General features: G+C 34.9%; 1 protein-coding gene across 1 annotated transcript; it reads right to left on the reverse strand.

The window, feature by feature from the left end:
- Nucleotides 1-200: 200 nt before the first annotated feature.
- Nucleotides 201-24,256, reverse strand: LOC128206108 (uncharacterized). Its single transcript, XM_052908301.1, has 14 exons — nucleotides 24,146-24,256; nucleotides 22,039-22,370; nucleotides 21,308-21,487; nucleotides 20,229-20,441; nucleotides 14,748-14,920; nucleotides 13,693-13,804; nucleotides 11,840-11,947; nucleotides 10,982-11,105; nucleotides 10,142-10,234; nucleotides 7,957-8,065; nucleotides 7,193-7,381; nucleotides 6,639-6,775; nucleotides 4,359-4,496; nucleotides 201-3,909 (listed from the first exon to the last, which is right to left on the reverse strand). The coding sequence occupies exons 2-14, from the start codon at nucleotides 22,360-22,362 to the stop codon at nucleotides 812-814; spliced, it is 4,998 nt and encodes a 1,665-aa protein (XP_052764261.1). The 5' UTR covers nucleotides 22,363-22,370; nucleotides 24,146-24,256; the 3' UTR covers nucleotides 201-811.
- Between the last annotated feature and the right edge of the window lie 466 nt (nucleotides 24,257-24,722).

A 24,722-nucleotide genomic window follows, 5' to 3' on the forward strand; every position in this document is an offset into this window, starting at 1 on the left:
AATTACCTGCCCAGTGTCACTAATATGCTCCTCCTTTTCCTTCTCTCGCTCTACCACTCCCCTCTTTTCTCTAATGAAGGACAAGTGCTGGTCAAGAGCTAGTTTCTTCTGGTCAAGAGCTAGTTGCTTCTACTCAAGACACAATAACTGAGGGTGTTTTAAGTTAAAACTAAAAGGATAGTTAACAAGCCTGATTCGGTAATAAAATAGTTTATTCAGTTTTCATTTCTTTAAAAATATTCTTTAAATCAGGTATAAAGCAGTAAAAAAAAACAGAATAAGAAACACAAAGTATAAACAGGCACCAATAGTAAACTATAGCAAATGAGATTCTTTATGACATAAAACTACTGCCATTTTACACAACACAGAAATACAATTTGTACATAAACTAACTACCTACATGCATTATATTCATCTATAAACAAGAATAATACATTCGATTGCAGCAACAACAATGAAGAGGATGATGAAGCAGATGATGATATTGATGAAGATGTTGTTGTTGATGATGATGAAGAAGATGTTGATGATGATGATGATGATGATGATGATGATGATAATAATGATAATTGGTGAAGTCATGGTGATGGTGATTAGAGCAACAGTAATGGTGACGCTGAATGAGTTAATGATGTTGATCACAATAATATCAATGATGACCACATACAATAATAAATGCAAAGAAATAATCAAGTATATCTGATTAAAATCATATCTTCAAAAACACTAATTCTACCTAGTCAAAATGCCTCTTTAAATGCACTTTAAGAAAATCATAAGCTTCAACACTCAAATGAGGTGATATGTCTTAACAAGGCAGAGAGGAAACTTCAGTCAAATCATCATCTGTGTAGGTATATGTATCAGTCAAATTATCAGTCGAAACATCATCGTATTCCGAATCAAAATCATCACACTCTAGAAAATCAAACATTCCAACAGATTTATCGTAAGGCACTTTATTCTTTGAACTACTTCTATCCTTTGGTGGTTTATAATTCTCGTTAATAAAGCCTAAACTTATATTTCCAGAACTCGGTAAACAATTGTCCAAATTTTCATTATGACTGGTGTCAGAGTTTCGACTAGTACCTGATGACCTAGTTATTGCACTAGTAGACCTAGAACTAGTTGAGCCTGACCCTTGAGAACCAAACCTTTTTCTCGGAGGCAAAGCACTTTTTCTTGAATCACTCTCCACACTGTTACTATTGACTGCATTGAGTTTAGGACCTATTGGTAGACCAGGCTTCGACTCCACTTTCATATTTGCTCTGACAGCTTTATTGCCTAGTACTTGTGTTTTCATTGGTATATTTTCTACCACTTTACTTGTATTATGTATAATTTTGACATCAGGCTCCTTATCTTTCTTAGCTAAAACAATGGCACCAGTGGTTTTAATGGGGTCTTTAATGGCATAATTTGTCAGGGGTTGTTTTCCTTTAAGACCCCTTCCATCGAAAGCACTAACTTTTCCTTGATCTTTAAATTTACCTTCTTTGAGAACAATTTCTTTGGCAATATTAATTGGGTTTCTTTCAGTTTCTATAGCTAGTGTTTTGATCTCTCTTGGTGATGCAATGATGTTTTCTTCAGTAGCCTTTCCCTTGCCTTTGTTTTTATTTATATCTTTGTTATCTTGTTCTTTTTCTAGAATATCCGTTCCCTGTTCACCAATATAACTCTCCATGACAACAGGATTTGCTCTATGTCCCTTCTCATTCTTCATCTTTGGCATTTTTGTTTTAGTTTTAACAACTCCAACTGATTTCACTTCTTTACCACGATTCTTTCCATTTGTATTGTCATTCACAACTAATTCTGACCCAATTATAGAAAGGTCATCATTTCTACATTCAGTTTCAGACACTTTCATCACATTTTTAAGCTTTTCATGGTCACTTTGTTCGGCTTCAACATTTAACACATCAACATTTATCACTGGCCTTTTCTTAGTTCCCATATCAACATCAACATCTTTAACTACCTGAGCATAATCCCCACTTCCGTACATCTGTTCAGCAGCAATATCTAACACATTTACTGTTCCAGCAGCGTGTTTATGGGCACCACAATGGTGACAATGTTCAGCTTCCACATTCAGAATGTTAACAGTCTCCTCTGAAGAACCAGCTTCTTTATGAACTTCAACTGATACATTCATCTGTCCTGGTTTACCTAAACAGTCACCATTTAATTCACAACCTTCTTCAAAATTATCATCATCATTATCTGCGTCTCTATGTCTTCTGTAGGGGTTTGTATAAGGTCTTTTAAGTAGTACTGATTCAATTTGCTCCTGTTCAATGTTAAGAACATTCACATTTGGTTGAGCATTACATTTATCTGATGTTCCAATGACCGTGTTCTCAACACTTACATTAACTGGAGAATCAGCAACATCAGGATCATCACCAAGAACATCACCTTCAGTTGGGTCACGATTTTTTCTGAATGGATTGGTGTAAGGTCTTGGAGAATAGCTTATATTTTTACCTCCAAATTCATCTGTGTTCTCATTACCTACTACAAATCCTGTACTATGAGTATCACCTGTTTGATTTTCCACTGGCTGAAAATGGCTTTTATCCATTAGCTGCAGTTGACCAGGGTTTAGACGATAGTTCTGACCTTGGTAACCAAGATGACCTCTTTCATAGATTAAAGGATTACTAAATATGTTACCAGCATCTTGACCACTAGGACCAGTTCGGTTATCACCTTGAATTGGACCAAACAACTGACCCGCAGTATAGCCCTTTGTTTGCAAAAATCGAGACCAACTTTGTCCATCAGTGAAGTCTAACTTACCATTATGGCCAATCTGACGCTTATGACCATCTGTTGCAGAGGAAACTCGACTATTTGGCTGAGATTGAGATTTTCTTGTTGATTCATCTCTCTTGGCACTGTTTCTTTGAGATGTTAAAATATAATCACCAGAAAAGGGTCTTTTTCTTGCTGTCTTGTCCCCCTCATTTCGAGGAACCTCAGGCGGTAGACTGACCTTTGTATTTGCGTATTTAAAATCTCTTGTTTTAGACTGGCTCCCTCTACTTCCCCTACTGCCTCTACTTGAGGCAGATCCCAGTCTACTGCTTCCCATTGGGTCTCTTTGCCCTTGCGTGGAACTTCTCCCATTCCCCGAACTTGCCCTTGCTTGCTCAAATATTTCATTCACTAAGGGACCTAATTCTTTCAAGTTTCCTTTGACCTCCCCTGTTTCGTGACAGTTTTCTTCACAATTTATCACCTGGTTTCCTCCCATCTCAATATTCTCGTCATCTTCCTGATAGAAGCTTGTTTCAGTCATTTCCAGCTTAACTTCTCTTCTTCTTCCTCTTCGAAAACTTCCACTTGGTGAGGGATTAGCTCCCTTTAAAGTTGAGTTGCCATTTGTATTCGAGTTATCTCCCTTTTCACCAGTTTTAGTAGGCAGTAAAGCAGCTTTTGCAGTAAATATTGAGAAATCTGGCAGTACTGGTTTTGTTTGAGGTAGATCTATTTCTGATATACTATCAGTATTCTTAGTCAAAATCGAGTCGGAAATATTATTTGACGAGCCAACTGACTGCATTGGAAAATGTTTTCTGTTGTTTACATTCACACAAACACCATTAGCAGATGCCTTACTTATATCAGATGAATCACTTTTATGCCTCTGCCGATGAATTAAATTCTTCATTTTATAAGAGTTCAAAGAATTCATATCACTTAATAAAGGTCCAAAGATTGGTTGTATGCGGTTTTGTCGGTGCTTTCTTTTTTTCTTTCGGCGTTTTCTTCGTTCCTCTTCCCTAATTTCCCGCTCAATGTCGCTCAGTTTTTGGCTCATACTTGACTCGTATGACCTTCGATGTGATGACCTTGATGACCCCTTTCTTGACCCCTGAGACAGTGCATCTGGAGAGGAAAATAAAACAGAAGAATTAGTTTCATAAGACATACTGTGATACATTCCTTTAACGTTGCTCTCTCACAAATTGACAGTTTTGAACTTTTTTTTGTCTCAGAATCAGCTGCTTTTGGCATTAATGACATCAATTCAATCATATAAATTAGCTTATAATAGAACAGAACTCAATTGTTTGGAAAACAGCCAAAATTTTAATCTTTCTTAAAGCATTAGTAAATCTGCTCTTCTGACACCAGTCTTAAAGCACTGGTTTCCAGATATTTACGCAAAATACAGCTCATTCTAAAACAAAAAATAAAAAAAAGTTTTCAATAATCAATCTGTGAAAGTGCAGCTTTAAATGATATATCTTTTGACCAAAAGGACTTTAGTTTGACTATTACACATATTAATTTGTTTAAATATGATAATAATTCATAAAAGATTTCAATCAAACCTGAGTCAGCATGTCTGCGCCGCCCATGCCTGAAATGTGGATTTAGCATACTCCTGCGGCCCCGATGTTTGGGCATAGAGACAGCAAATCCTGAGGACAGAGAATGGGAACTCGCACTGTTACGTTCAAACCTCATACCTGAAATGGAAGAAAACATCCAGTATAATATGTCATAATTTGACAATAGATAAGAAAGTTGTTAGGGATAGTCTTTTATGTTTTAATATTATTTTTACTGGATGCAGAGCAGATAACCACCATTAACCTGATTTAAGTTTTTAGGAGCATCTATCAATGAGGAAGACGCCATGTTACAAGGCTAGTATGAATGTTACAAGGCTAGTATGAATGAAAGTATTTGAAACTCTATTAATAATTGGATGCCAGATTAACTACTAACCAACAGCACATTGCATAATAAAAGTAGACATGTTTAGAATGCGGATACAACAGGGGCAGTGATTACGAACAGTCTCAAGTCTGAGTTCAGACTCGAGACTCATTATTGCAAAATTTCATTTCATTGTAATATTCTTTTTATCAGAGCATTTATGGTAAAACGTGCTGAAACATGTTGCTATTTGATAATTTTACTAATATATACCTACATTTTGTAAAAGAAATGAAATAAATATGATTTTTTTCTTCCTTTATGAAAATGCTTTTCTGAGTCTGAGTCTAGACTTGGACTTGAGACTGTTCGTAATCACGGCCCCAGGTCATTTGGCTGCATGCATGTTTGATATGCGGAAAGAATCGAATTTTGATCTGTCTGTATGGATTCGAATCCGCGAGTTTAAAACTGGTTTTTCGATGCATTGGAGTAACTGGTTGCATTGCTAGTATTTACCCACAGTTAACATTATCTCCCTTTGCATTGCTAGTATTTACCCACAGTTAACATTATCTCCCTTTGCATTGCTAGTATTTACCCACAGTTAACATTATCTCCCTTTGCATTGCTAGTATTTACCCACAGTTAACATTATCTCCCTTTGCATTGCTAGTATTTACCCACAGTTAACATTATCTCCCTTTAAGATTATTTTTCATAGCATAAGAAAATGTTTCTTCGAACAAGAGTGAAATGTTTCAAAAACTTGTTAACCTCATACCTGAAACGGAAGAAGACATCAAGTATTATGTCGTAATTTGAAAATAGAGGAGGAATTTGTCAATAATTGTCTCTTATGTTTTAATTATTTCTACTGGCTGAGAAGCAGATAACAATCATGAGCATTTGCCCACAGTTCATATTATCTCCCTTAAAGATTATTTTATAGCATAAGAAAATGTTTCTTCCAAAGAATGAAATGTTTCAAAAACTTGTTCAGCATATTCTGTATTGAATGATTGTTAGTGTTGCAAAATTGGACCCCAAGCTGTATCTACAATCAAATCAAATCAGAAGGAATATTTTGATTTACTTTTGGAGAATAATCAAAACATTAAATATTCCTTTCATTATGTCCAACAACAAATGTAATTTATAGACAATAATTGTGTTACAGTGTAAGATTGTAATATATTTCACCAAGTGAGCACCAAATACTATATTCACTTTTGATTTTCACGAGGTGTGATATACTTGAATGTTACACTGTTACAAATATTTTTTTTATATGTCATGTTTGGAATTCTCTACCAGCCCTGTACACTCTGAGATATGAAAGTTGAAAGTGAGAGCATTTAAAGTTTACCAGAAGCATGGCATTGTGACAAAACCAAGTTTTTCATATGGGGGCTTAGAAATCATAGCAAGTTAATCTCTCATGAGTACAGTTAGAAAAAGCAGCAGCCTTTCTCTTAGTAATGGGGTGATTAATCAGACTGTCAGGTAATCATTGACGATATCTGAAAAATTATTCGTTGACGAAAAATTCAATTCGTCAAATCATTGTACCACAGTGACTTCCCCTTACTTACTTACAACTATTAGTTGCGATCTATCTGATTGGACAACAGCATTCATTCTATAATGAAAATAATTAAAATAAAAATAAACAAATCTAGCTAAGTGTCTTGTGTGCTTAGTTTGGCTGCAACATTCATAATAAGCTTTATGACCTTGACCCTACCCCCTTAAAAGCAATCCAAAGCTAGCATTTCACATAAGCTACCTACACACCAAGTTTCATCACTATTCATCACTCATAACTTATGTTATTGGGCGGAAACCAATGTTTGACACCCACCAGTCTGCCAACCCATAAATGACATTCTCATTCTAATAACATGGTTTCATTGAAAACCTGGATAAAAATGTAAGTTAGATCCTACCAACAGGATCATCGTGATCGGTCCCATAGCTGATTGAGAGTCTCTCGTTGCTGCGTTGTTTCTGCCTCTTCATCCTGCGCGCCACCAGTCGATGCTTGTGGAGCCTCTGAGGCTCATTGACGGGCTTGTTACATATCCTGGAAATATGAACTCAAACTTATTAACTCTTTAACAAAACCAGGGCTGTGATGACCTTGTAGCAGAAGGACTGAAACCATTTTATCAATGTGTTGAGGGGACGCTTTCAGCCCTAAATGGGGGACAATTAGAGTACCCGGTGGCAACTCACTTGTCCAGCCCAACCAAACTGAAGCCAAATCAGCAGCGTGTTCTCTTGACCCTAAAAAGGACACCAGTACTGATGTCTAGAAGAGAATCAGGCAGAGGAGTGGATTATCCCTGCTTATAGCTGTCCGCTCCATCAAACCAAGATAGTTTAAACTAAATAAATTAGGCCAAATTTTTTTTATGTTCAGCATCAAATTCCATTTTCAAAACTTATCTATCAGGCAGGATAAAACAAACTTCTGTCAATTGAACTAGTTGGGCCTGACCTTCTAAATGTCCTCCTCCACACGTTTATGGAAGCTTTGTTCCAGGACCATGAACTGAAGACGAGGCTTGCAGCGAAAAACGTGATGATATGGACCGCCACCGCAACCACACTCGGCCTGCTCTCTATCTCACAGGAGGTAGACACGGTTCCTTCAATAATCTGGCTCACTGAGATGTTTGAACGGCAACTGTGAAAAGTAAGGTAAACTTTATATTGTAAATCTTATTATTTCTGTAAAAAATCATAACCGTACCTTTAATAATGACAAGATCATCAAGTTTTAATGTTAATCTTATTCTTTGATGAGGATTTTTTCTAGAGTTAGAATTCTGATATAAGAAATACCTGGTCACCTTTCTTTAGTTTATCTTTTTAATACTGTAAAAACAATAATTATTGTATCTTAATGACAAGTTTATTGATTTTAAATCATATTCTTTGGAAAAGATTTTTACAAAAGTTAAAAATTCTGATCCCTAAGGGGTCATATTCAATATAACTTTGATCATGAGTCACGGCTGAATGATTCCTTTCATGTATTGGCCAATTAATTTTATATTAAATTAAGTTAAATCAAAGTTGTGAATTGAATATAGCCCCTGAGCCAGTAATCCTTCGACATGCCTCAGTGATTCCATACAGCCTATTGGTCAGCTTAATATACAGGCCAATCAAAACACTTCTAATCCTTAAATTTAAGTTCAATCTTAAGTTGTTTATTGAATACAGCCCCAGGTCCCTATTATATCATTAAGCACATACTAGGTGTAGGTGAGAAGATTGTTCTCCCATGTCGACGTGTTGATAAACGTATAAAGGTGAACACACACGGTAATCAGTACCAGCACAAACGTTAGCAGTATGAACACACCTGAAATGGATGAAATTTGTATAAAAAATCTATTAAACATGTAGATATGGACGTATATAAGTTTATAGTATGTTCCAGGAGTCATGTCTTGTATGGCATTGTAATGGCATAAAAGATTATCGTGCAGGCCGCATGGGCGCCACTTACGTCGATTTAAGAAAATATTTTGAAAATTAATCATTGTTGCAATAAATTCGCCAAATTTGAACAAGAGGCACATCAGTGCCTGTGCTCCACTGGCCAAAAGGTTCAAGCAAAGACCACCTAACGAACATTTTTATCAAGTTTCATAGAAATACAATCATCAATTTTTGAGGAGAATTTATTTAAATTTTTTTTTTACTTTAATAGCTCTGGCTGCCATGTTGTGCAGTTGACCGAAATGATTTGGGCAATTTGAGTAAAGGAGCACCAAACAAACATTTCTGTCAAGTTTTATCGAAAAAAGGTCATCGGTTTCGACGACAAGTCGTATAAAGTTTTTTTAATTTTTTAGCTCTGGCAGCCATGGTGTGCAGTGGACTGGAACCATTAAACAAATTTTGGTTAATGACCATCCAAGGAACATTTCTTTTAAGTTTCATCAAAATCTGATCATCGGTTTCTGAGAAGATGTTCTTTAAAGGTTTTTCTATTTTTTTGCCCTGGCAGCCATGTTGTGCAGCGGACCGGAACCATTTGAGCAATTTTGGTTAAGGACCACCCAAGGAACAATTCTGTCAAGTTTCATCAAAATCTGCCTATCCGTTTCAGAGGAGATGTCGTTTAAAGATTTTGCTATTTTTAGCTGTGGCGGCCATATTGTGCAATGGACCGGAACCATTTGAGCAATTTTAATAAAGGACCACCCAAGGAACATTACTGTCAAGTTTCATCAAAATCTGCCGAACCGTTTCAGAGGAGATGTCGTTTAAAGATTTTGCTATTTTTAGCTCTGGCGGCCATATTGTGCAATGGACCGGAACCATTTGAGCAATTATGGTAAAGGACCATCCAAGGAACATTTCTGTTAAGTTTCATCAAAATCTGATCATCGGTTTCTGAGAAGATGTTCTTTAAAGGTTTTCTATTTTTTTGCCCTGGCAGCCATGTTGTGCAGCGGACCGGAACCATTTGAGCAATTTTGGTTAAGGACCACCCAAGGAACAATTCTGTCAAGTTTCATCAAAATCTGCCTATCCGTTTCAGAGGAGATGTCGTTTAAAGATTTTGCTATTTTTAGCTGTGGCGGCCATATTGTGCAATGGACCGGAACCATTTGAGCAATTTTAATAAAGGACCACCCAAGGAACATTACTGTCAAGTTTCATCAAAATCTGCCGAACCGTTTCAGAGGAGATGTCGTTTAAAGATTTTGCTATTTTTAGCTCTGGCGGCCATATTGTGCAATGGACCGGAACCATTTGAGCAATTTTGGTAAAGGACCACCAAAGGAACATTCCTGTGAAGTTTTGTCAAAATCCACTTATCAGTTTCAGAGGAGATGTCGTTTAAACTAAAAGTTTACGCACGCACGCACGCACGCACGCACGCACTCACGACGGACAATCTGTGACGACATAAGCTCCATGGCCTTCGGCCAGTGGAGCTAAAAATTGTAGATTTTGTCGCAAATGGCAACAATGGCAAATGCCAGCGGAAAGCTGGGGCATTGTTTTATTTATTATGTACACGTTAACAAAAATTTGTAAACTAAATAGCCTTAATGAACACACATGAAAAGTTTGTTGGAAGATAGAATTGCACAATACGAGCGCATATCATAAAATGTTACCGTACAATACATGAACATATATATGCATTGTAAAAAATATGGACACACTGGAACTATTAGTAGTAAAAACACACTTAACATGTTAGCAAAGGTCGAATAATGGTGCTTACACTACAAAATGTAAATTCAACTTCTGAGTTATCACAGACATTTAAGCTTCTTCACAATGCTATTTCCATCACTTCGTCACAATGTTATCATAACACCTCAACTTTTCATCATCAGAATTCTTACATGCAGATGAGCTTTACTTTACTCCTACTCGTTTAAGAATCTAAAAAACTTAATACTACAAAACCCACCTAGTCGGATGATTGTATCATGTATTTTGGATGTAGCCTTCGCTCCAATAAACGGTGGCGAGTCCTTCCTTACTTTGATTAATGTTTTCAAACCTAGGATGAAACAATACACATTATTTGAAAGACATACAAACCACAACCAGACAAGTTGAGAATAATTGTAAGAAAAAATTATGCTATGATTTATCTTTTGCAACTTTGAAGTTTACTTTAAGTTATCTTTTGTAACTGTGAATTTATATATGTTTATTTTACAGAGATTTGTATATAATTGGTTACAGATACATATCAAAATTGTATGAGATACAGAAAGCTTGATGGCACGATGTTATATGAACATGTGAGTTTTGTTTCCGCAACAAGTTAAAAGCTGTACTTTGATCAAGATGTTCAAATAACAAAAATGAGCGCTACAGAAAGCTAAGAGCACTACTCATCTACATGAGTACTAGGTTTCATGCAAACACCTTTATGTTTGTGCTTCCAAGATATTGCCAAATAGAACCATAAACTTGCTGCCTTAGCTTAGCCAAACCTTGACATCAAAACTAAAACATTTTTTTTTTAGCTTCAAAAACCCGACCAGCCTGCACACCAAAACAGTGACAATCAAGGAGTATAACCCAACATTCACTAAGGCCAGAGTTGTGGGCTTGCTACACATGTTTATTCATTGGTACTACATTTCATGTAAATATCTCAAAGCTCTTTGAGTAATGTCTGACATAAAAAAGTTTAGCATGACAAACAGGATGAGAATGACTGCCTGTCACAAAACCAAGATTATGACAATATTCTGAATGCTTTTCTTTGAAAATAAGGTGAGGTAAAAAAATATACCTCTAAATGAGAACACAGCCCCAATGGTGAGAGAGATACAGATAGGGGCCAGGACGTACCCCACCCGCACCCAGAGTTTGGTAAAACCAGGGAAACAAATCCCGCTGATGGAGTCGGCATCAATCTGAAACAGAAGGTTGTGAATATATTTTAAAATTATTTTTTGATGTTAAGTTGTTTATAAATTCAAGTTTTCATCTATTCATATCATTCCTTCATTTTGGAACAATCACGAATGGCCCGTTTATTAGTAAAGATATATGTATTGCTCACCAAAAGTTATGATGGTCACGATAACAAATCTGAGTACATTTAAGACAATAATCATTTCATCATTCAATTTGTAACGAAACTTTCTTTCTTTTATTTGTGTTTGTTTTATCTTTAAATGGGTACCTTTTAAAAGCACAACATACTGTTGTTTATTTCAATTTTTTTTTTTCATACTGTTGTTTATTTCGTTGTTTTTTTTAAGATATATAACAATTCAATATGTTGTTGAAAGAAATTTACAAAGAACATATATTTAAATGATAAATTGTAATGACAACCACGCTTTACACAGATTTTTTTATGAAAAATAGATGAGCTTAAAATGTTCCAATACTCTTGCACGATTGGCCCATGATATATATTTGCATACTGTCTTTAATGATTATTTAAATTCTGGCAAAGGTTAAGGTTTTTGCACAATGACGTATTCAACAACAACAACACCAAAAACACGACAGTACCATTACTTTGTTTTTGAAAATCAGAGGATGTAAAAATGTTACAAGCCAGGCAAATTTTTTTTTTTTTTTTTTGAGCATGTCCAGTTATCATTTTATCAGGGTTTTGCTATTTTCAACAACTCACGACAGATGTAGACAGACAGATGATGGTGAGAACGAGCGGCAGACACCAGCTGATGATGTGGAAATAAGCCGTCTTCTTTGACAGGTCGTCTCGCACTGTACCTAGAGCCTGCATGGTAGTGATTTGAACAGTATATATAAGTCTATACACTTCAAATGGTAGAAATCTATACATTCAAATGGTAGAAGTCTGTACACTTCAAACGGTAAAAGTCTATACATTCAAATGTTAGAAGTCTATATACCCTACAAATGGAAAGAGTATAAACACTTCAAATAGAAAGTCTAAACACTTCAAATAGAAAGTCTATTCACTTCTAATGGTAGGTCAATACACTTTAAATGGTTCAAGTCAATATACTTCAAATGGTAAAAGTCTACACACATAAAATAGTAAAAGTCTGTACCGGTAAAATGTTAAAAGTCTATACACATAAAATGGTAGAAGTCTATACATTTCAAATGGAAAAAGTCTATACATTCAAATGTTAGAAGTCTATACCCTTCAAATAGAAAAAGTCTAAACACTCCAAAGTAGGTCAATACACTTCAAATGGTAAAAGTATATATACTTCAAATGGTAAAAGTCTATACACTTTAAATAGTAAAAGTCTATACACTTCAAATGGTAAAAGTCTATACACATCAAATGGTAAAAGTCTATACACTTCAAATGGTAAAAGTCTATACACTTCAAATGGTAAAAGTCTATACACTTCAAATGATAACATACATATATAAACATTTTAATATATTTTTATACATAAATTTGTCCCTTCTTTTTATATTTAAAGATGATTCATCCGTATATCACTGTATTTTGATAATATTCCAAGATTTATGACCTCGTTATAATATATAATACAAATAGAAACTGACCATAATCATTATAGGATTATTTTTAGAACTACTTTCCATCACCATTACACAACTAGGACAAACCTATACCCACCCACCCATAGGCATCTGAATCATTGTTTGTCACTAAAATGTTGATTAAAACCATTTTGGATACATAAAATGAGACAAACGACACATCTGAAGATATTTAGTGACTTTGATATACAAAAAAGAAACAAGGTGTGTAACTCAAACTTACTGGATTTCACGGTAGAGTCCAGGTTTATTCAAATTTTTCAACCAACATATAAACAATTTTTAAATAGGTGACATAAAAAGGGGAGTCAATTACCTTTAAAATGGTATGCGATATGTTTGTATAACTATATCGTCTTTAGACAAACACGCATTATTCAATGTCCCATTCTCGTCTTTTTCTTTAGTCGGAAACTGTATAGCAAATTCCAAACATCAATGACTTCCTGTGTAAACAGCACTATACACAGAAATATTAAAGTGATTTTATGCTTCTGTGTATAGATAATTTAAATCCATCATGAAATGACTAACATCACAATGTTAGAAACAACTGTATCAGTCTTCAAATTAATCCTCTTTAACATTTCGTTTTAATTCATGTCACCTATCTTAAAATGGATTATATATATGTTGGTTGAGAAATTTGAAAAAAAAAATGGACTCTACCGTGAATCCGGTTTTAATCAACATTTTAGTTACAAACAATGATTCAGACGCCTGTGCACCCACCCACATCAAACAGCTGATCAGAAAACCCTTTCAGATAGATGTCATTTTACTTCTATTATCATCAAAACTGAGGTGGTATTCAATATTCACCTTAAGTTTATCTCAGGGCATACATCATTGACTTCATTCACTCTATTGGTCTGTGATAAATAACAAGTAATCCGATTAGCTACATCGTACTAGATCCAAGACCAATATATTGAATACCAGCCATGTATTCAGTTTGGAATAGGTTAGTCCCGTTACCTTGAAGTGGATGTCCCATGAGTAAGCCAGCATGACGTACCACACCACTCCTGCCATTGTGAAGTAGTACACCAGAATGAACACAATTGTACATGTTGCACTCTCCCCTGACCTATAACATAGAATCAAATATAGTCAAAAGAAGCATACCGGGTATGTGCGTACATGTAAAACCTGAATTTTTAAGTCGAATAATAAAAATAATAATTTGCATTGTACTGTATGCAAGAGTTATCTTACTTGATTTAAGTAAGTTTAATAGTTGGGATCACATGTTTAAGTTTGATGCAATACATAATGTATTTGCTGATGCACGGACTTAAATGTGGCAACATGCAAAACTAACCAGAATATCTATGTTGATTAATAAAGGGCCACAATTTGCATTTTATGCAAAATAGAGTTATCTCACTCCCATGCATTGTAATTAAATTTTTGAGGTCATACTTTTAACAGAAAAAGGTACACTTAGACAAATTTTAAAATGAACACATTTAAATGAGCAGCACTTTTCCTACAACACATAAACACAATGTATCACTGAGGGTAAAGAATACCCCCATTCATAGACAAACTATACACTTAAGGATATTTTTAGGTTTTAAAAGGGACAGGTGATTCAGAAAAGGGACAGGGTGAAAGGGCACATTTTATCGGGCTATAAAGACTTTCATTGTGGAAAATGATAGGGATGTATTGAATTGAAGTAATATTAGGTTTCAACTGCCAAATACATTGTTTGCAGGTATTTATTTATTTAAATATAAAATCATATTAAAAGTTTTTATAGAAAAAATAAATATTTACTGGTCGATTTGTGGGCAGAAGGGTGCTTAAAAAAACACAAGGGTATAGCACCATTCAATAACTCTTCTAAAGCTAAAACCCTTACATTGTGAAGTACATGTGTAAGACCTAAATAAACAACACTATACCTGGGACAATAAATTTTATCTTGATTGATGAAGAAAACTGATCACTTGTAAGCACAAAGTACATCCAAATCATGAACATAACAGACTCCTGTTTTCAGAAAATAGATCAGCAATACTTACCCAATAAGAGGTTCATTTTTCCGAATAGTTCCATCTTTTCTGCATGTCACACCCTCCCCTGCCATTAGCTGTACCATCCAACCGAGAGTCGCAACCAAAAAACAGCCGTTTATATAGAACAGGATCACCGCGGGGTATTTACGGCCAACTTTCCAGTCTAGCACAAATGTGATCTGAAAATTGAGATTAAACCAAAGTTTTTTTCAAACAAATGCGTTTTTCAATCTTATTTAGAATGCAACCAGGGTCCTTTAATGCTGCACTCTCACAGATTAATTTTTTTGACAACTTTTTTATTCTTCGAATGAGCCAATTTTTGCCTAAATATCTTCAAACCAGTGATATAAGACTGCTGACAAAAGATCAGATCGCAATTTTCATATTTACGTTCGAAAATTAATATTTTATAGCTAAAAGCATTACATAACAAATGCTTTAAAAAAAATGCATAAAACATCAATTTTTGAACATAAATATGAAATCATGCGATCTGATTTTTTGTCAGCAGTGTTACATTACTGGTTACCATGCATTTTTGTAAAAATTGGCTCGTTCCAAGACAAAAAAAAGAAAAAAGTTATCAAATGTTCAATCTGTGAGAGTGCAGATTTTTAATTGTGAAAAAGAGATACTACATTGCTAAAAGCCAGCAACCAATTAAATGAAACTTGGATAAGTTGTCCACAGGTTATCATCTCTTGGGTTGCTGGCTTGCTGTCTTATTTAAAAGATTTGATTGGTTAGAATTTATTATTGGATAAAAATTGACCAATCAATAAACATTCTAGACAACTTTAACCAAACCAAAATCTTAACCAGTTTTAAACAATTGGCTGCAGATGATTATTCAACCATCACTAAAAATGGGATTAAATAAGGCATTGCATTATATAACTCAGACTTAAAAATATAATACACACCTATTTTTTAAATACAAAATCTGATATATTATAATACTGTCTGAGAATAAAAATTGGCAACTTTAACTTTATTTTGCCATTCATTGGTTTAACTATGAGAGTAATTTAGAAGCTTGCTCATGTCCACTGGCTAGTATAGAGGCATTGTACTCAACACTAAGAAAGCTAGCATTTATTCTTGAATCTTGATCGTCTAAACATTAAACACTCACTACAAGTTCTTGTCAAGTTTCAAATGTAATAGGCCCAGTAACAATTAATTCATAAAATACAAGCTGAAAGCTGTAAAGAATTGAAAGGTGAAGTACTACTAGCTGAAAGCTGTAAAGAATTGAAAGGTGAAGTACTACTAGCTGAAAGCTGTAAAGAATTGAAAGGTGAAGTACTACTAGCTGAAAGCTGTAAAGAATTGAAAGGTGAAGTACTACTAGCTGAAAGCTGTAAAGAATTGAAAGGTGAAGTACTAGAAAAGAAGGAACCAAGGATTTAGAGGAAAATAAAAGGTACAGTCGAACCCTGTTGGGTCGAACTCACTTGGCTCGATATTCTCATTGGCTTGATTTCCTCGTTTGCTCGAAATGGAGGTAAAGCAACAATTACTTTCTACTGAAGGTAAGCCTTTCTGGGAGTTCAAGCCAACAGGTTTGACTGTATATAGCGATTGAGATGCAAATTTGTCCAGGTATAACTAGAAGAAATGACTACTCCTAAGTGCTGCCTTGACACAGGATGTCATTGCCGGACTAATTAATCATAATTATGTAAAAAGATGACATTATGTAGGAAATTAATTCCGACAGACGGATGTTATTCCTATTTAGCCCCAAATTTACCAAGTGAATGTAAGGGTAAAAATATTGTCATATTTTCAAAACACCGGAATATTTATCTTCTTGATTTTCATTGATATGAAACTCTTTTAATTTTACTAATATTACAAGTAATACATTGTAAAAGCCTATGGTCACTTATATCAGAAAGGCAGAGAATGATCAGAAACATGTGGAAAGAATATTGCAGAAAAGACAGTCAGGATTTTTCCAGGCATTTAATTCAAGTAACCATTTACAAAATAAAAGCAGTATGCCTCTGTAAAATTTCCCACCAAATTTAAATGGCAAATTCCACCAGTTTAAATGCCCCTCCAAAATGATTGGACATGTAATCTTAAACAAGTTTGCATAACTTTATAGTGACAGGCATAAAATCTTACACCTCAATAAAGTTCCATCAAGATAAACACTGTTAAATATATGAAAACAAAATTTTCTTCATTTGACCTATTGACCTAGTTTTTTTTACCCCAGATGACACATATTCATTTTTGTCCTAAAAATCATGCTGAAAAAATGTTGTGACAGATCTTTGAAGATTTTATCTACAGTGGTAAATAACTGGGAAAGAAATAAGAAACGTTCACACATAATATATGTATTTGACTTAAGTAGTGACCTAGTTCTTAACCAGAGAAGTCCCATATCCTCACTGGTTTTAAATATCATGCTAACAAAGTTTCATGAAGATCAGATAAACGCTGTAGTATTTATTACACACAAAGTTTTAGTAAATTTCGCATTGGCAAAAAATGCGCAAAAACTGCATAAAATGCATGCATCATATGTAAGCAATGTAATACATCAGTAAGTAAGATTCAATGTGTTGTACCCAACCATGTCAATTTTATGTAAGTTTTTGACAATTTTCTTTTTTTTTCTTGCAATTGTATCATCTGGTGTCTAGCGCCTTTAAAATTATCTACAAGAAAAAAAAAAACACCCAGAAAAATCCCTGCCCAAAGAAAACTTCAAACACAAAACATTCAAACAGGGTTAGAAAAAGACAAACCAAGGTTACAAAACGCAAAGGGTGAATATAGGTTACTTACCCCACCCACTTCTGCTGGGAGTAATAAAGCAAGCAAGACTGGTTAGTTTGCATCAACACAATCTAGACAAGCATTAATAACCAGTCACAGGAAAACTAAACACAAAACTAAAGTTTCATACAAGAACGGTTGAATCCTCCCTTTTTAAGAAAAATGGTGGACATAGTTTTTAAGAATGTATGTAAAACATAAAAGCAATGATATAAATGAAATTTAATATAAAGGTAAATAATAACAAGAGCTGTCACAGAGACAGCACGCTCGACTATTCTGCCGCTTTTCAGTGTAAGGATTGAAAAGTTTTGGGGAAACATGCATGGATCACTGTTAGATTAGATTTCAATGCAATACATGATGTGCGGAGATATTAACATAAATGTGGTTACATGCAAAATTTTAACCAGAACTTTTAAGTGTAATAATAAAGGGCCATTATTTGCAAAACACAGTTATCTAACTTGATTATTCAATTAGGTTGGGTGGTTGAATACCATTGTATAAAGTCTCAATGCAATACATCAAGAAGTTGCTTAGATATTATCCTATGTGTGCTAACATGCAAGACCTTAACCAGAATTTCTAAGTCAAATAATAAAGACCTATTATTGGCATTATATGCAAACTAGAGTTATCTAACTTGGTTAATTGAGTAGGTTGGATGGTTGAGTACCATTGTATCAAGTCTCAATGCAATGTAACCTCAAGTAGTTGCTGAGATATTAACCTAGGTGTGCTTGCACGCAAAACCTTAACCAGAGTTTCTAAGTCAAATAATAAAGGCCTATTATTGGCATTAAATGCAAAGTAGAGTTATCAAACTTGGTTAATTAAGTAGGTTGGATGGTTGAGTACCATTGTATAAAGTCTCAATGCAATACCTCAAGTAGTTGCTGAGATATTAACCTATGTGTGCTTGCACGCAAAACCTTAACCAAGGGGTGACGCCGACGCCGACGCTTGGGTGAGTAGTATAGCTCTCCTTATTCTTCGAATAGTCGAGCTGAAAATGTAGCACTCACTTCTATAAAAATTTAAATGTTTTACCATTAAATGGATTTTTTTGTTTTATTGCAAACATTAATCAGCACAAGCCCGCAAGTCACACTGTCAGATTTAATGGTTTCCAGGCTTGCTCAAATTCTGTATTTTATATAGCAGGGCTTTTAGAAAGCTTGGAGTTCAATTATCATTTTCATAACAGACTATACAAAAATAATGATTTGGTTCCAGAAACATGCTGCTAAAAACAGGCTAGGTTGGTAGGGCAAACATTTTATTGGGGGACACTTTTTTACTGTGTTTTTATTACATTTTGTAATCACCCAATCAATTTTTTTTTTGAATTGTTAAGACTGTGACTTTTAAATCTGGTTGTTTGGTTAACTGGAACCACAAGATCAATTTTGTTACGCCTCATTTCTGAAGAACTATAATGTTAACATGTCAATGCTTTATCTATTAACATTGTATAAAGGTTCTAAGCATGCATGTTAGTCATTGATTATTGGCCATACATGATTTTTAGTAAAGCTTTTGTTATTCATCTACAAAGTGGTCGATATTAGCACAAGCCCACAAGCCCTGCACTGGTAAAATGTCTTCTGGGCTTGCTCAAATTCTGAATTTTATATAGCAGGGCTTGTTCAAAACTTTTATGCCAAGCAATAGTATAAGAATTCGGGCTGGTTCATCGAAAAGTCTAATTTCAATGACTGTCTACATCCATAAATTTATATACTCAAAAAGAAAAAAACTTGATTAGTCTTTTTGTATTACTGTAGAAAAGAAATAAATAGTCACCATAACACATGAATAAAATTAGTGTTTCTTTAAGGACTAACACTGGGCATGGTATTATTCACTGTTAACTGTTTCCAAAAGGGGCACCTGGAACATCGGCAGGGCTGTAATTGACCTGGCAACTGACGGGCTGAAACCATTTCGGTTATGTGTTTTGGCCGCGCTTAAGGCCCCTTATGGAAGTCAAGTGGGAAGTTAAAGAGGGAAGATCATGCTTCCGTAGAAGCAAAACTGGTATTTTTAGAAGCCCCTGGCAGGGCTGTCCTTACATGTACTTCACATTTGAAGCAAATTGGAGTGCCAACACTGTTAACATTAAACAAACCAAGTAACAATCAAAAGCAGCCTTTTTTTAATCAGTTAAAAAATACAAAATACTTTTTTTAGTCCCTTGAGCCATAATGGGCATTTGATCCGCGGAAATCATGATTATACGCAGACAAATCATATCCCTCATCTGACTAGTCATCTTCTACATCTTACCCTACAATCTGTTAGTAATGCAAAGGATTTCTTTTTCATGTACAAAAAAAATGCTGTCATAAAAGCATCATTCGTTTTTATCCAGTACCTGTTACTGTTAATAAATAGAAACAAAGTCATACAGGCAAAATCATATATTAAAACTATGATGCAATAATTTCTGGAAACATGAGTTTTATACATATTTACATTTGCCTAGGTCATTGTATAGATATTTATTCATATTTTATATGTAGGACTTACGATGTTATTGTTTATTTTAATATTGATCTCTGATTGGATAAGGGGGAATGTCATTTAACCAATGGTACTTGACGTTACAAATATCAGCCATTCTTTTATACAAATGCAAATACAAATTCTTATAAGTAAAAATTAACCCTATACACTCACGATGGTAAACAGTAGACTGGTCACACAAAGCGACGCCACGACAGCAACCAGGATAAACACGCCCTTGTGTTCATTTGGGGTGTACAGCGGATCCTCACACTGCATCCCGCATCCCTGCATCCCCCCGTACCAGTTCTCTTCCACACCTGTGCTGATCAGTGGGGCTACACACTCCCCATCGGTCGTAAACTTTGAGGTCTCGTAGAACGTTGGCTACAAAAACAGGAAGTGTTACACAGAATTGATGAGCTTAAAATCCATAAATAAAAATCAGATGCCAACACTTGTCTGTTGTTTCCAGTCTACCAATGTCATAATTAACTCATTTGTCTTTAGTGATTAAAACAAAAAAGCACAATTTGTGTAAAGATAAAAAAATATGGTGATATTTTGGCACTTTTTTAACATAGGAATCTGTTGGCTTGTAGCTATCGGTATAAAGCTTTATGTTCAAACTTTTGGCTACTGAGCTTGTTTGTGTAGTATATATAAATATTGTAGTAATAAATTGAAAAACCCCATTTTTAAAGGCTAATGTTTCCCTCCCATTTCACAAAGCATACACTTTTTTGTTAAGATAATTTAAGTAAAATGAGTTAAACATATTAATGCATTAAAATTAAACAACATTTTGTTTGCATAAACCTATAGTTTATTGTGCCCCTTTAAATGTTCTGTTAAAGTTGAAAGTTAAGCATACTGAGGATGCTACTGACATTAACATCAGGCTATAACAATGTCAGGGATGTGATTGACCTGGCAACTGGAGGGCTGAAACTATTTCCGCCACGAAGAAAAACTGGCTTTTAAGAAGCTCTTTGGAGAGTTCTTCTGCCTTTAAATTTGAAACAAACTTGTATATCAACTCTAACAACCAAAAGCACTCTAGTAATTTTGTAAATCAGCTAAAAAAATCAATAAAAAAAAGTTCTTTTTTGGGGGGTTGGGGGGGGGGGTTGGGGGGTCCCTGGGCCATTGGATCCGCGGAATTCCGCGGACAAATCACATCCCTGAATATCTACCACTTTTGCTTCAAGTAGTCTTACAACTGAAAACAACACCAGTAAATGCTAACATACCCCACAATTTTCAGCGTAGAAGTCCTGCTCACAATCCAGAAATGATGGCCATTGTCCTCCAGCTGTAATGATCACTTGACAAGGGGAGCGAACTCGTTCACAGAGCTCACGGTTTGGTCGTTCTACCCCAGTACTCTCCCCTTGATCACACCTAGGTAGGTAGACTGAACACAGGAATGGCTGGAAATAAATTAATTTTAAAGTCAAATTTAAAAAGAGCAATAATGGTAAAAATTACTGTATCTTTGTATGTAAAGTATCTTTGTTTACTGGTATATATATATACACACACACATCTTATGCACCAGTCAATTGTAACCCCCCCCCCCCCCCAGGTCTGGAGGTATACCAGGGAGAGCCGGGGAAATGGGCTGTGATTTTACCTTCCAGGTGGCCCCGCAGTGCCGGGTGAATGCTGTGGTTTTGACTTCGCGCCGAAAAAAGCGGGGAATGGGCCATTTTTAGGGTCCTTGGGGTACGGGGGCATTTGGCAGGGATTTTACCAGTTCATCCTCACAGGACAGAGATTTTACCCGGGCTTGGCTGGACAAAAAGTCAAGGTCCCCACTATTCCCTGGACCTGGGGGCCATGGTTATAATTGACTGGTGAATTAGGCCATAAAAAGCAATATATAACTTAAGATACATACATTAATTAAATAGCATTTAAGAAAATACTTTCCTGAACCGCAATATCAAATTGATACATGTAGTATATTTTGGTCCATTACCTGTATGATGCTCCAGCATTCTGGTACAGCCTTGAGGTGTGACCAGGCATCCAGCTGGGTCTGTATCTCCACCTGCGACAGGCTGCCATTGGTGTAAACCAGGGAGGTATAGTTGAATGTAACCTCCCCTGTCAAGCATTCTGTAACCTCAACAGGGACACATGAGCTGGTGTCATTCATGTAGCATGGAACACTTGCAGTAAGTATGATTCCATGAGGTGACATGATGAAAGCCACGATGAAGACTACAGTGAGTTTTTGAGTGTTGGGGAGCCCATGACCTTTCACCCTATATGAGGACATGGTCTTGTATTGTCCCCACATCGCTTATACTGAAAAAAGAGAGTTTTTGTAATAAGACCTTAGGCCTAAAACAAAAATACATTTCGTTCGGGTTACCCCACCCTACCTACGGAATAGGCGCCGACCCTACCGTTTTTATAGTCAGTTTGAAAAAAAATTGAAAAAAAAAATAAAAAAAATTGCATTTCAATATGTAGTTTAAACCTTAAATGCAAGAACTTACAGAAGATAACTTTAACACCATTCTCCAATGATGAAAATGATATTCTTAATACTTATATAAAGCCTAATAAAAAAAAAAAATAATAAAAATAAAAAGCCTACCTACCCTACCTATTTTTTAAAAGGATGTAACCCTAACCAATCAATTTATTTTTTTAGGCCTTACTTAAAAGTTATGTTTCTGATTACCAGTCTGTGGTTACAATACCTACAACAAATGTTTTTCAACCATTTATTGTCTTTTTTACCAATTTCACAATTTGTATTACTGTGTCGTATTCATATGTGTTGTATTTATATTATAAATATATATTCAAAAGCTTTATGGAAGATCCCTGAAGTATAAAGTTGCAGCTTCAATGAATCTGTTAGTGCCGGTTTATAACGTATTGAATTTCGGCAGGCTATACAGATGGTTTACTGTGATATAAAATCCTGGGGGATTTGGAGTACTTTAGTCTAAAATAATAGACATGTTATACGGGATTCTTCTAATCTCTAACGTCTAAATGGGTTTGTGCAAAAACAGGTTTTAAAAAAAAAAAAATAATAATTGTATTTAGAGAAGTATTTTATGTTTGAAATAGATAATTGGTTTATATACATATTTTACCCTGTAAGTGCAAGGATATTTTTCACAAAACAAGCTTTTAATGCATTAAAACACAGGATTAACCTTTCCCATAAAATGAAACTTGACTGACACAGACAACAATTATGCCAATCGTAACAACTCGGCCACCTCCGGCATGCTTCGAAATAGACCTCGTAAATACAATCGCAACAACTCAGCCATCTCCGAGGTGTTCTGATTGTTGTAAAACTGTGAACCGCAGCCTTGCAGGTGCCTTTCATGTATATATCATTATGTTTTGACAGTATGAAATGAAAAAAACACATCAAACTCATTGGACATTTATTTTTTGTTTAAGGAACTAATATAAAATAACATCACTGGTAATATTTCTTGTTTTTATGATATTTTATTGACACAATATGCTTTAACCCAGAATCCCAATCAGAATAACTTCCTACTTTTGGAACAATATAATTTGTAGGTGAAGGATTTGCCATACAAAAAATCGTAAAAATATCAGTCAACATACATTGTACATGCAATTATTTGGACTAGGAGCACTTAGGCTTCGCAGCTTAGATATGGTTTAAACCCAGGGAAGATGCCTCCCGTATCAGTACCGGATATCCTTGTGTCTCACTATGTGCCTTCAGCTCTACTACTATTAGAATATCTAAATGTGTCACTTCAATGATGTCTCGACTCATGTCGCTTAAAATAAACACTGATAGATATATGGCATTTAAACTCACTTAGTTGTGATGACTGGTGTTGTCTAATGATGTAATTGCGGGTTCAAGTCATAATTCAGCCACTGGGTATTGCCATACCTTAATAAACTCTCAGAATACAAAGGGTTAATCACGACTTACGTCTTGCTAAACTTTTAAATAATATCGTGGTACGATTCTGCATGAGTACGAACGAATAAGAATTTTTTATTTTAAGTGGCATATTTTATAGTATTTGAGACCATTCATTATAAAACATCTTGTTTATCGTTACCTTTTCTACATTTTCTGAATCAATGCTGTTGTAAGCATAGGGTTTTGAGTCCGTAAAACTATTTACTTTTTGTAACACACAATGGTAGGTCACGTGATATTTTGGTAGAACTAGTAACATGTAAATAGCATAAGTCAATGCTTTCTTTTATTGAGAGCCACCTCACGGTTACTTCCCCTATCACACATGGTATTTTTAAAGGCGCACACTATAGATTGATATGTGGAATTGGTGCAAACGTAACTACAGTTTTAATCAAAAATAAACGTTATGAAGCCTAATATTTATATCCGTACCTCAATCATATGCATTTTTTTTGTTTTGATCACAAAATTCCAATGAGATAAACATGATAATTCAAATATTATTTTGCATCACATATACTGTTCACCTTTAAACAAATAATTCTAATAGAAAATAAATGTATTTCAAATACAAAAAAACACACCGTTTGATCTTCTAGTGCATCACTGCAATTAAGAACCATTTATTATAATGCATTGAAATTAGCTCCAAAAATAATGTACGTATGTGGTACTAAAAAAAGTTCTTTAAATTTATTAAAATTAAAAACCGC

This window comes from Mya arenaria, chromosome 10 (genome assembly GCF_026914265.1).
Source record: "Mya arenaria isolate MELC-2E11 chromosome 10, ASM2691426v1".
Taxonomy (NCBI): domain Eukaryota; kingdom Metazoa; phylum Mollusca; class Bivalvia; order Myida; family Myidae; genus Mya; species Mya arenaria.

Coding starts and splice junctions, on each gene's coding strand:
- LOC128206108 (XM_052908301.1), bottom strand. CDS start 22,362: ATGTGGGGACAATACAAGACCATGTCCTCATATAGGGTGAAAGGTCAT. Junction 20,442..21,307: donor TCTACGCTGAAAATTGTGGG/GTATGTTAGCAT, acceptor CTGTTTTTGTAG/CCAACGTTCTACGAGACCTC. Junction 13,805..14,747: donor AAAAATGAACCTCTTATTGG/GTAAGTATTGCT, acceptor TCTATGTTATAG/GTCAGGGGAGAGTGCAACAT.